Genomic DNA, 13,519 nt, shown 5'->3' with positions numbered 1-13,519 from the left:
CTAATTAGAGACATTGCACTTGCTACTGATACACTGTCCAAACACAGACGTCTGATATCGCCCACGAGGTCTAAAACCAAGCTCACTGGACACACTGTAGCCAGTGAGAGAAGTCAACAGAAACTGCAAGTGCGACAAGAGCAATCACCACCACCACCAACAACAACAGCCCCACCAGCAACAGCAGCAGCAACAGCACAAATGGTAGCAGTAATTGCAGCAACAGTACTAGTAGTAGTAGTAGCTTGTACTTAGCAACAACCCCAATTGCAGCGGCATTAATACAGCGTTTGAATACAGACTGATCTTCTTCACACATCAAAAGAAAAATTGCCTGAACAAACTGTGATACACTGTTTAACAACAGTTAAGTGTTGATTGAAAATTCTCCCGGGCATCATTCTAAATATTTCGGCGCATTCCACAGCGCACCCACGCTAAAAAAGAAACTAAACATGGAGTACGCGCAGTAACCTGGGTGACCCCGTGTGCGTGAAACATGAGTGAGCTGCTGTCTCCACACCAGCTGTCTCCACAGACTGTCTCGATGTACTCGACGACACATCTAAATCACTTTTGTCGGCGATGTCCCTTTCAAAAATAAATCCGAAACACACATCCCTGCACTCGCAGAAAATGCAGCGACCTTTGATGCACCGCTAAATAAACCTAAACCCTATAAGCCCAGGCAAGTATTCCCCAGAGGTTAGGGTTAAGAGCAACACTACCAACAACGGCAATGTCACCACAGGCAAGAACACATGGCCGGAATGCAAAATAAAATATATATTTGTATGCGTACTCATCGATTCGATCAAAGATGGGAATTAGTTATATAAACAAGAGTCGACAGCCACAGGCAAAGCATTTCCGCTGAAGAAGCACAAATTGATGCGTTAACTTAATTTTAAGCTGAGAAGCAAAGACTTCTTAACGCAGGCACATGCAGGCACAAACACGATAGGAAATAGGTACATCAAATAGAGTCCCGCCATATAAAGGCAGTCTAGCAATGGAGCCACATCCACCCACACAGCAATAAGGAAGTGGGTTATCTATCCACAAAGGTGCATTCAGCAACATGCCCCATAAGAAGGCAGGTAATCCAACACGGCATATCACACAATATTTACGTGTGATACTGATAGCCACGTATGCGTGTTAGAGGCAGGGCCGTACGCAGCAGGGGGGCAGCAGGAGCAGTTGCCCCCCTAGAGATTTTCAGAGTATGCCTTTTAATGGGACAAAAACTGTACGCTTTTAGAAATAAAATAGAAATGGGACAAAAGGTTATCTTAAATCATCAAAGAAATATTACAATTTAAATAAAGAAATGTGAAATTGCGAAACGTTAGGGCACAGGGGGCATGGGGAGTACCTTTGCCCCCCTACAGAAAATTTCCTGCGTACGGCCTTAGAGGTATTGCACTAGCATCTGTACAATACCGGTAAGCCAGCCCCCCAAGATTCTAAATGAACGACAATTACACGTGTAATCTGGGACAGCACCAGAGTTAACGTAACGGAAACGTACGCATTCACACGTAGCGCAAACGACTGCAAATTCAATTGAACTTGGCGCGTATAGCGACGATAACTCGATCGTTGAAGCATGAAACTCCATCGTGACTCACTCGATGCTCACGACTTTGTTTGCCAACGAACTCGTTGACTATCGCACTAGACATCGCTGCACTTTACTATGCGCACCATTAGTGTGCACAGCAGGGCCAGGGTTGAACAAGCACCTTCCTCGGACCTGTCGAACAGACGTGGGCTGACAATTTTGCACATCACCTGCGCACTACTAAAAGGGACACTTTGTGGTTGGCAAGATAGAATGATCAAATCTCTCTTCTGGAGGGCGAAGCTATTAAAGGTTGAACGAGTTTTGTTGGAGGTAGTAATGGGAACATGACCATGGTAGAATGAGTAGTACGACAAATAACAAACATCAAAGAGCCCCAAGCTGGGGATAAGGTAGCTCCAAGAAACGGTCTTTGCTAGGGTTAGGAGACCTGTGTATATTGACGTTAGTCACACAGCCTGGTCGGGCTAGGGATAAGGTAAAGGTGACACACTCAGCAGTGCTAGTATAGTTAACGAAGTGCAGTGTTCCTACTGGCAATAATAATTTTGATTCTTACAACAACTTGGTGGATTCACGGTCGTTTTATGCATGAAAAAGACGAGGAACACGTCACCACCACTGCCTGTTGTACAAGAGCAGGCTCCGAGTTGTGGGAATTGGAATGATTTGATTACCGGTTAGGGCCCAATCATTTTCTAGAACATGTGACCAGGGCACACCGCTAAACTGCTCTCATATAACAACGCAGCTTCCTAAAATCTGCATTGATAATTGAGTTGACCTTTATGGTAAAATACATGTATGTAAATTCTATAAGAGTAAACTATACCTGCAGGGTGCAACAGATGGTGAGAAATTAATACGACCTAATTCAGAGAAATGAAAACTTGCACATCTGCCACACATGTATCCAAGAGGAAATGTGATACTAGTACATGCCCGACGTTGTAAAGTGTGCTTACTCTGTGGGTGTCAAAAAGATGCGGGTAAGCGACAGATGCTGCATATGAAAGATGCTCTGGTAAAATTTTGCTGTGTGCTGCTGCAGCGTTAAGGTGGGTTTGAGAAGGCATGACTGTATAACCTTGCAGCATTCGATCTTACCTTTGTAACGGTATGATTTGTCATGAGGAGTGCGCTGTTCATCAGTAAATGCATGACATAATAATAGAGGAAGCCGGCCACATGCATTTCAGATTATTATTTTTTTAAATAATTATGAGAACGAGTTGTGCATCTTATGATACTGATAGATATACTTGTCAGAAAAAAAAGTATATATATATTATCAGGAGCGTATAATGACATTTGTCATTATACGCTCCTGATATTATTATATATATATATATTATATATCCCTTTCAGTAAGACATTATTTCCTTTATATTTTGAAAAAAAGTCATTAATGAAAAAGATGATACCTAGAAACTTTACCCACGATCAGTCCTATTGCAAGAAATATATTTTATGTGATCAATGACAAGATGAAATTTCACGGCAACCAGATATTGGTTCAGACTCAGTGCAAACCGTATTCACACCATTCAATTTCAGGGTAGGTCTGCTCCTTCAGGAAGTACAGGTACAGCAAACAAAATTATTACCATTGAAAGGAAGTACAACATGCTGACAAGACTGCTAGTCATAATCTCACACACGCACAATATAGTGCACACATAGTAGCAAGAGCTAATAATACCTAATAATAATTAATAATTAATAATTAATAATAATTAATATAAATAATAATAATAATAATAATAATAATAATAATAATAAATAATAATAATAATAATAAATAATAATAATAAATAATAACAATTAATAATAATTAATAATAATACCAAGAGCTAATAATAAGGTATTATTAGCTCTTGATAGTAGCAGCATCAAACCTAGCTCTAGTGCTATAGCCCGCGGATCGCTGCCGCAGGGCTATAGCACATTCTGCCATAGATGTAATCTAAGCAAATGGTCCAACTGATGTGACCAAAAATTTATCCCCAAAACGTAAAATGATCGAACTTTTTAACACTTATCTATCAACATGGACATCTCACCTATCTTTTTGAACACTTCCACAACTTTACACCAGGTATTTATGCTGTTATTCCTCAAAGTCTTAGCACTGAAGAGTCACGCGTGCACACATAAGCAGAGCAACCGCATTTGAAAACAAAACAACAGTAGTGCTAAGACTTTGAGGAATAACAGCATAAATACCTGGTGTAAAGTTGTGGAAGTGTTCAAAAAGATAGGTGAGATGTCCATGTTGATAGATAAGTGTTAAAAAGCCCGATCATTTTACGTTTTGGGGATAAATTTTTGGTCACATCAGTTGGACCATTTGCTTAGATTACATCTATGGCAGAATGTGCTATAGCCCTGTGGCAGCGATCCGCGGGCTATAGTACTAGAGCTACATCAAACCCATCGATCAATATATCTCTAGGCCTAAGGTTTCATATGTTCTATAAAAACCCTGACATGAGAATGGAACTTAATAATAATAATACATTCATGCTTTTAATTATATATCGAAACAGATATCATTATGTAGATCTTGTCAGCACCCTGTCTATAACACAGTCAAACATGTAACTGCAAAAACTCACACTATGTTTTAATACGTTGAAGCTATTCAGAGAAATGCTGGTACAAAAAGTAAAACGAAAGGTAAACACACAACGTACAACACTGGTACATCACTACCATACAGGCCTATGACCCAAAATGCTGCATGAACTGAAAGCGGGAGTAACTGAGCATGCAGCTTGCTACATTTCCAACCAATACGTAAAAAATAACATTTCATTCAGTCTAGCACTGTTTATTTTCTAAGTCACCCTGAATGCCAAGTTAGCAAGCAAAAACTACAAGACATGTGCAATACTACGAGGCAGGAAAGCAACATGTGGCTGTAGCAGCTGTGTGACTGTGTCCATGTATTGTGCACATGTGTAACACACTCCTACTGCCCTCCCTGATCACAAATAAACAACTAGAAGCCACGAGAAAGAAACTGCATAGTATATATTCGATCTAAATCAGTTTAACATTTAATTTATTAATGGTTTAATCTTTGTTTATTTCTGTATACATTCCAGAGATTCGATACCACAGACGACATCTGGCTTAACATAATTCAAAGCAGCGTGGAACTCGGAGTTGGTAGCTCCGTGTTCTGCCGCATTTAACAGTTAGAACTAGAAGTCGTAAGTCAGATGCCTTCTTACTGGCCTCCAAACAAGGACTTAATGGGTTGCTAACTCTGCTAGCAGTCGAAATAAAACCAGGTTACAGCTTCTTGTTTGCCCTATATGTTTTACTCGTCTCTGATGATAGTAGATAGGAATTTGATTCCTCTTTCTGAGGCAGGAGACTACTGGAATGGAGCGGATTGAACACGCCTCTAGACATAGGTGAGCTGATGAAATGTTCAGCCAAGTATTGGGCTTCGGGTAATGTCAGAAGGTAATTATACATATTAGAGATCTGTAATTCGTATCTATGAAATGTGAAGCTATTGACGCTAAGACATTGAAACTATTGCACTTATACCACTACCAGTGCCACACTACACTGTCTCTGGCCAAGTGTGACATGTCTTCAGTTTTAATCCCGTCACATGATTTGTGGTACCATATACACACATACAGCTGACAAGAACTTATAAAAACAGAGTGGCTATATTCCCGGCAGCCGGCATATATCTGACGGCTGCCGGGCACGGTCTTCGATTTCCTAAATGCCCGGCAGTTTTTAATGTTCAGCGTTATCTCAAGTAAACAATGGTTAGGGTTAGGGTTAGGGTTAGGGTTAGGGTTAGGGTTAGGAACTGCCAGGCATTTAGGAAATCGGCGACCGTGCCCGGCTGTCAGGCATATAGCCACAGCGTTATAAAAACTCAACTCAGCCTAATCAGGCTAATTTACACAGATTTACACAGATTCTCTTCTGACTCTAGGTCTCCTCAGAGAACCTCTACTGTCAGCTCTCGACAATTTTCCATGTCACGGTGGTAAGGGTTGGTAGCTTGGATAGATTCTCTATACTCGTCGTATAATGGTATAAGGGCTGGTTTCTCCAATGTTTGTCTAGTCTGGCCTCAAAGGACCTGACTGATTTTGCTGAACTACTACTAATGCTGGAAGCTTGTTCCACAAATCCACTGATCTATGTACAAATGAGTATTTCCTGATGTTCAATCTCGTTCTGATTTTGTAGATTTTGTATGCATGTCCCCGTGTTACCGATTCACCTGCTGTTTTAATGAAGTCAGACACTTCAGGATCATATTTACCAGTCAGTATTTTATATACATCTCAATCATGTCACCCCTCACTCGCCTATAGGCCAGAGTTTGGGAGCCTGAGTTACCGGAGACGATCATCATAGGAGAAGTCTGCCATACCAGGGATTTGCTTGGTTGCACGCCTCTAAACATTTTCGATTGCTTCTATGTGTTTTACTAGATGGGGAGCCCATATCTGATTTGCGTACTCCAGGTGATAACTAATGTCATGATGAATCGTTGAGACTCGCAGCTAGGGCCTGCATACCTCCCAACTCTCATTGGTTGATACAAATATAGTTAATTTTTAAAATTAAATTCTAAGTAGTGTTAGGGTTAGGATTAGGGTTAGGGTTAGGGTTAGGGTTAGGATTAGGGTTAGGGTTAGGGTTAGGGTTAGGGCTAGGGTCACAATGCACCATAAAAGGAATTATTAAAACAGGAGTTTCAGGCACGTGATTTGTATCAACCAATGAGAGTTGGGAGGTATGCAGGCCTTAGCTGCGAGCACAGGCACTTGAAGCATATCAACTGTAAGCGCACGGCGCCGCCATTGCGCGTACACTAATACATAGATATAAGAGCAGGTGCGAAAGCGTGCGCCAGGAATTCGCTCGACGCTCGCTTGATTTCACAGGATTTCAACACAAATACTCAACCTTACGACTCATCTTTGCTCCTAATTGAAGTACAGTGCTTACTTGTTGTAGAAATATCATGTCTCACTTCGCAGCAGAGCTGTGTCACGCAAAATCACGAATTAGATCATGAAATTCTCGCGATCTCTAGGATTGCTTGCGCGATTGGAACACATTTAAGTACATGGCGGAAGGCGGCGCACTGCATCTTGGGTAACCACAACGTTGCTTTCCAATGGAATGTGTTACAATCGCGCAAGCACGCTAGAGATCGCGAGAATTTCATGATCTAATTCGTGATTTTGCGTGACACAGCTCTGCTGCGAAGTGAGACATGATATTTCTACAACAAGTAAGCACTGTACTTCAATTAGGAGCAAAGATGGAGTCGTAAGGTTGAGTATTTGTGTTGAAATCCTGTGAAATCAAGCGAGCGTCGAGCGAATTCCTGGCGCACGCTTTCGCACCTGCTCTTATATCTATGTATTAGTGTACGCGCAATGGCGGCGCCGTGCGCTTACAGTTGATATGCTTCAAGTGCCTGTGGCTGCGAGTATCGTTGAGCGACTGATAGCAACTCAGAAACACGTCCTGCGGCCTGCAGCCTGCAGGCCTGCGGCAACTGTACGCGGTAGGCCTACTAGTAGCTCTAGTACTATAGCCCGCGGATAGCTGCCGCACACCTACTCCTAGTCTACTAGTACTAGAACTTAGAAGAAGTAGAAGTTCAACTTCAAGTTGAAGTTGAACTAGATCATACGCACCTTCCAATTGCAAGTGGCCCGCTTTTGCGACGACTGCTAAGGATCTTTTCAACAACCAGAACATTTCCATTCCTCGAAGCTTCGAGAAGATCGTGATCTTTCCCCATCTTCCGATTGTGCTGTTTAGTAACACCGTTTACTATATTTACATCCGCTCCATAATTGTTGATGTTGATACGAACAACACAATAACAAACTCAACACTACGCCGTGACGACCTCTCCTAAGATACGTATCTTGGAATTTAGCAACATAAAGTTTGAAAACTATATATTATTATGTTCTAATGAAATTAATATTTTGCATTAATATTTTGTACTGTAACCAATATAAGCATATTTTTTATACAGTATATTTGGTCTACTATTTAAAATTACGAGAAGAATAAGTTGGGAGAGGTTCTAGTGTAATCAATGTTTTCTGATTGGGTGAAGGCAATGATGTAAAAGATTTTCATTATGCGGCATCACTAGATGGCGTAGCATGTGCAATGATGGCGGGAACAGAAGACAACATGAGTGATTTTGTTCGAAAGTTGTTTGCTGGGAAAGCGAACATCGAGTATGTAACTGTTAAACTGATAATGATATCTGTAACAGGATATCGGGCAAAGCAAGGAGCGAAATATAACAAGGAGAGGAAGCGCCGCCATATCTGGCCCAAATTTGGGTTCGGCAGAGATCCTGGGCGCAAATCCACTTTAGGCACCTTATGTATCACGAAGTGATGCACAGATTTTTGTGTATCATCAACTGATGCACAGACTTTGCGTACATCAAGGAATGATGCAAAAACCCTAACCCTAACCCTAAGTCATAAAGTATAATCTTACTTCTTAGGTATCACGAAGTGTGTTAGGGTTAGGGTTGGGCTTACGGTTAGGGTTAGGGTTTTTGCATAATTCCTTGATATACGGAAATCCTGTGCATCAGTTGATGATACACAGAAATCTGTGCATCACTTCGTGATACCTAAGGTGCCTAAAGTGGATTTGCACCGAGACCCTGTCCCTGAACCTGAGCCTGAGGCTGAAGTTGAACTGTGAACAGAGAAGTTGAACAGATTAGTGTTCTATTGTCTCTGGGTTCGCTCTGCACAGCCGTTTCAGCTGATTATGGTCCATAGATGGCGCCCTTGAGGCGAAAAGCGCACAGCCATCCGCTTCCTCTCCTTGTTATATTTAGCTCCTTGTGGCAAAGTGGTGTGGGCATGCCTAATAGTAATACTAATACTAATAGTAATATAACCGGTCCAATGTTACTTTGTCCTTGTTATTCACCATAGCAATGAATCGTCAGGTCGTTCCGGCTGCTCACTCCGACACTCAAGACTCCACTTTCAACAGTCCTCAGTTTAGTCCAGTCTCCCGCGATGAGGCCCTCGCTGTCGCTACAACGTAATGTCATGAAATTCGAATGCATTGATGATTGAATATGTGTTCTGCCTCTCCTTCCATGCAGTAGGCTTCATATTTACACGTCACCATCTTCTTCGTCTAACTTCGAGGCATCGCCAGCTGTATATTTGCTGCCACTCAGCCTCAAGTCTCTCAATCTCAGGTTAAGCTGTTTCTGGCATCGAGAAATGCTGGGAATCGATTACTGCTGGCCTAGAGAAATCAAAAACCTCTGGAGGAGGGTTGAGCTTCTGCCCTGTTCTGCTGGTCATAAACATCGGTCTCAGTTATCAATGTCAATGAGTTCACTTTTGACACCATGTTGTGTTTGAGATATGCAGCTGAACATGGATTAACGACACTTCTTTATTAATAAAACAACAAAAGTAAATAAGTTTTGCCCCATGCCGTGCAAGCTCCTGAAGCAATTTTCATGCACTTAATATTAAATACATTGTCATTACTGATGTGGAGTATCGAATAGTATCTTGACAAGTCTTTCCTAGTGATGATATCCTGTGCATTCACTCTATCATGTTTGCATTATCACAAAACACTTGATTCAATAGTGATTCGTCTTGGCCGGATTTCTATCTGGTGCAAATGTCTTCATGGAGTGTCAAAAACATTTTGGATTCTATTCAGGAAAATTTGACTAAATGATATGTGATCACCAATGCAATGGTAATTCACAAAGTCAACCTCCGAAACATTAAAGTCACGTAGGTTATAATCAGTATGTTGGAAAAGTTTTCCTTCTATACCTTTTCAAACAATTCCAGTAAATCCATGTTATTCTCTTCTGTAATCGATGGAAATCTATATATAGTACACACCTATTAGCAGCAAGTCATTGTGACACAGTGGAATTTTACACCAAACTTCACCTCTAAATTCATACTCATTTCGTTCATCACATTCTATCAGCTAAATTGATTCATGTACAAGTAGCAAAACACCACCTCCCTTTGTGTGCTGTCTGTCATTTCTAATTAAGCTATATCCATTTAATATACCATCCCTAGCCCATGTCTCGGTGGCATCTACTATTTTGGGCTTCAAGTGTACGACACATTGACATGTTACTAAGCAAGAAAAATCGAGACCAGTCCAACGACATTACCTGCTGTAACAGTGGGTGCACTGATTAGCGGAAACTGATACGAATTAGGTAAAGGGTCAATGCACCAAGCATAGCTCTCTGGGCAGTGTGATCCAGTTTACATCTCACTCTACAATAAATAATACCTAATTAAGGTATAACATTAAAGGAACAGTAGCCTCTAGGTTCTAGGGTTATTTTCAGCTAATTTAGGTTCTAATTGCGCTACATAAAAAGTTTCATGGTTCAATCACCATTAGAAATATTTTTTTTTTATGTTTTAAAACTAACGACTACAGTTTGATTACAACGACGGTGGCGCCACTCAAAGCGCACGATCTGAGAAGTTGCGCAAAACCACTTTCCAGCCAAGGGCTACAGACCGAGGGTATTTCTTATTTATTCATTTAAAAGCAAAAGGATTGTAATATCTTATAAACGACATATAGTTTCAGTTATAATATGGATAAATTGCCCTAAAATGAATATCGTTCGGTTAAATAGCATTTAGGTATAAATATAATTGCACTTTTGTGATTAGCCCTCGGTCATTTACCTGCAAAATAAAAATGCAAATACGCAACTTTTTCAGGGTGGCAGCACGGTCGCGGGTGTCATGGCGCTGTTCAAATTTCGTAGCGTTGATGTGTAAATAATTAATTAAGTATCTGGTGACAAATACATGTGGGTATAGACGATTTGTTATACAGTAAGTACAGTTGTATGCAGTAAAATCCTAGAGGCTACTGTCCCTTTAAAGGAGTTTTAGTGTTTTTTCTAGCTTAAAACGTTATTTTGTAATATGAATCTTTGCAGAAGTCTGACCACACAGCAGCTACGTGAACAGTACATGCAGCATGCCGGCCTCACAGAAATGACCGCTAACCAACGGACGTGTTTCAAGGAAATCGCTTGTAAAGAATTCACAAGAGCTAATGATAGTCTTAATGAGCAGGTACGCATAACTTAATAGTTCCTTTGGAAAGGCTGTGTCATCAGTCAACCCTGCGTGTTGGCACGTGCTGATTGTAGTGTTGTCAATCGGTTGTAATTTCGTAATCGATCATCGGTTGGACCCAAGTAACCGATGATCGGTTACAATCGGTTACTCTGGGTGTTGAATGCCTGCGTGTGCGTAACATCGTGTGCATGTACGTGTGTGCATGTATGTGCTTGTTTAGCCCTGTTTACTGTTTGTTTACTACTGTGTGTATAATACATGTATGTTTTATAAAGGATAACTTGTATAGTAGCGATTTTTTATATCTCTGATTCTCATCACTTTTCCAAGTTTTCTTGTTCAAGTTTTTTTTCCGATGAAATCGATTATGGATTTTGATAACCAAGCGCTTGGTTCGAGCCACTGTTCAACCGATGATCGAGTATAATCGATGATCGTGACATCACTAAGCGCTTGGTTCGAGCCACTGTTCAACCGATGATCAAGTATAATCGATGATCGTGACATCACTAGCTGATTGTGTTCAGTGTATTGGATCGAGTTGAGTGTTGGCATACTCTATCAGTACCTTCGTTACAGGGTTCAGAATTGACCACCTACGTGGTGAAAGGTGTATGGGGTACTGTTGAGAACCATAGACATGGAACGTGTTCAATGGATATCACTTGGAAATTATTATGTACATAGTGAAGCTGTTATGTACCTTTAGCATTGTTGCTGCACTAGTTCAAATGTATATATGCTAATTTGGAATGCCTGTTGGTTTTAGAATGAGTCGGAACGGGAGAACAGTCCTAATAAACAGAACCAAAACCGATTCCGTGACCGCGAGATGAAGACCATTGCTTACAAAAATGCTTCTAAGAAACCAGAAGAAGAAAATACCGCATTTCAGGCAAAGAGACCCAGAGAAGACGACAGCGATGGGGCAACAAATCTCACTAAGAGGAAGAAGGTGATGAACCAGTCGGGTAAGTTCCTAAACAACGTTCGCCTCATCTTTAACTTCATGTTCACATCTTCGAAACTGACGAATATGCAGCTGGAAGTTTGCTGTAGCATCGCTTAATGGTTATTGCTGCCGGATGCCAGTAATAACTTCTGCTTGATGTTAAAGCTGGTCATAGTAAAATCTAGACACTTGTGTGCTTTGAGTGGAGCCTAGATAATTAATGAGGCTTGCCAAATATGATATATACAGGTAGGTCCCGTTTTACGACAGGGTTAAGTTCCAGTAAAACAAGGTAAAATGAAAAGTCATAAAACAAGACCAAATTATAATGCAATTAAATGCTATCATTCCACCCACAATGCACCACGAAAAACAAAAGAAGCACATATTGTGTGTTTGAACTCACAGGCGTTGCTGCGATGTGTTATTGAGTTGTTGTTTTTGTCATTTCCAATTTTTAGGTAATTTTGAAAAGGTCGTTAATGTGAAAAGTCGTAAAACGGACCATCGTAAAACGGGATCTACCTGTAGTCTAACTCTGTACCTAAAGCATCTAAACTGGTGAACCAACAATGAGAAGGCCACAGCTCATAATATATGCCTTTTTATATGCATTGCTGTTTTCTGGATTTCATTTATTAATTTTACTAATGAGTAATACTAATTATTTATTCATTTCTAGTGTGATCAACTTTTTGGATCCAATTACAATGAATTTAGCTGTTACCATTGTGCATATTATTGATTTTTTATTGAACATACGGTACAACACATATCGTTACAGTTTACTATGTAACTAAATCGAAGTTTTGTCCACAGACAGTTGCCATGGCGATGATAGCGAGGATGAATCCAGTGAAGATGGAAAGCGAACATCACAAAAGCAGGCTGAGCCCACAGTTGTGCTCGAAGACGTTTTAAAAATCCGCTCCCCCATCAGAAAAGGTGCCATTACGAAGACTGCCTCCAAGAAAGAGAAAGAGAGGAAGGCTGATCATACGGAGATGGAGGCAGCCGAGAAGAGAGCACGTCAGCGACTGTCTATATCCCTTGAAGATGCTGTGGAACAAGTCACACAGTCGGGCAGTGATGCCGAGGTTGAATGTTCTCATGATGACAAAGGGAGCAACAGTGAAGATGGCTCAGCAAAAGCATGGAAGGACGAGGAGATCGCTAGTGATTCTGGCCCCGATTCAAATGCAGCAACACCGGCTATGTTGCCTAAGGGAAAACAACAAGGAAAGAAGGGACAGGTTGTTTCGAACTCGGAATCAAGTTCAGATGATGAGGTGTTATCTAGCAAGAAGAATCCAGGAAATAAGAAACAAGAAGACATGGAGTCTGGTAGTGGTTCTGGGTCAGAATCCTTAAAGTCAAAACCGATCGAACGGCCGGCAAGGAGAGGGATAGGTAAGAAAGTTATAGACAGTAAGAAGCAAGTTGACGCTGATTCGGATGATCAAGTGTTAGCTAGCAAGAAGAAAACAAGAAGTAAGAAACAGGTTAAAGTGCAATCCAACAGTAATTCTGAGTCAGAAACTCCAAAGTCGAGTCCGGTTAAGCAGCAAGCAAGAAAGAGACAAATCAAAAAAATGACAGCCAGTAAAGAGCGAACTGACTCTGACTCAGATGATGAAGTATTAGCCAGCAAGAAGAAGGCGGGAAATAAGAAACAAGCAGAAATGGAACCTGACAGCGATTACGAACCGGAAGCCTCAAAGTTAAAACCGAAAAAGCGGCAAGGAGAGAAAGTGAAAAGCAAGAAGGTTATGACCAAGAAAAACGAAACTGACTCTGACTCAGATGATGAAGTATTAGCCA

General features: G+C 41.0%; 2 protein-coding genes across 2 annotated transcripts in view; one reads left to right on the top strand and one right to left on the bottom strand.

Annotated features, from left to right (window-relative positions):
• LOC106809819 (ankyrin repeat and sterile alpha motif domain-containing protein 1B-like) overlaps positions 1–7,502 on the bottom strand; it is a 67,142-nt gene extending 59,640 nt beyond the window's left edge. Inside the window, exon 1 of the mRNA XM_014813029.1 lies at positions 7,288–7,502. Coding sequence (XP_014668515.1) covers positions 7,288–7,394 — 107 coding nt within the window. The 5' untranslated portion in view covers positions 7,395–7,502. The remainder of the gene's footprint in view (positions 1–7,287) is intronic.
• A 271-nt stretch (positions 7,503–7,773) lies between these two features.
• LOC106809817 (protein IWS1 homolog) overlaps positions 7,774–13,519 on the top strand; it is a 31,222-nt gene continuing 25,476 nt past the window's right edge. Inside the window, exons 1-4 of the mRNA XM_014813028.1 lie at positions 7,774–7,848; positions 10,602–10,740; positions 11,516–11,717; positions 12,518–13,501. Coding sequence (XP_014668514.1) covers positions 7,778–7,848; positions 10,602–10,740; positions 11,516–11,717; positions 12,518–13,501 — 1,396 coding nt within the window. The 5' untranslated portion in view covers positions 7,774–7,777. The remainder of the gene's footprint in view (positions 7,849–10,601; positions 10,741–11,515; positions 11,718–12,517; positions 13,502–13,519) is intronic.

This window comes from Priapulus caudatus, unplaced genomic scaffold (genome assembly GCF_000485595.1).
Source record: "Priapulus caudatus unplaced genomic scaffold, Priapulus_caudatus-5.0.1 Scaffold387, whole genome shotgun sequence".
Classification (NCBI taxonomy): Eukaryota; Metazoa; Priapulida; class Priapulimorpha; order Priapulimorphida; family Priapulidae; genus Priapulus; species Priapulus caudatus.
This window is presented reverse-complemented; position numbering and strand designations above follow the sequence as displayed.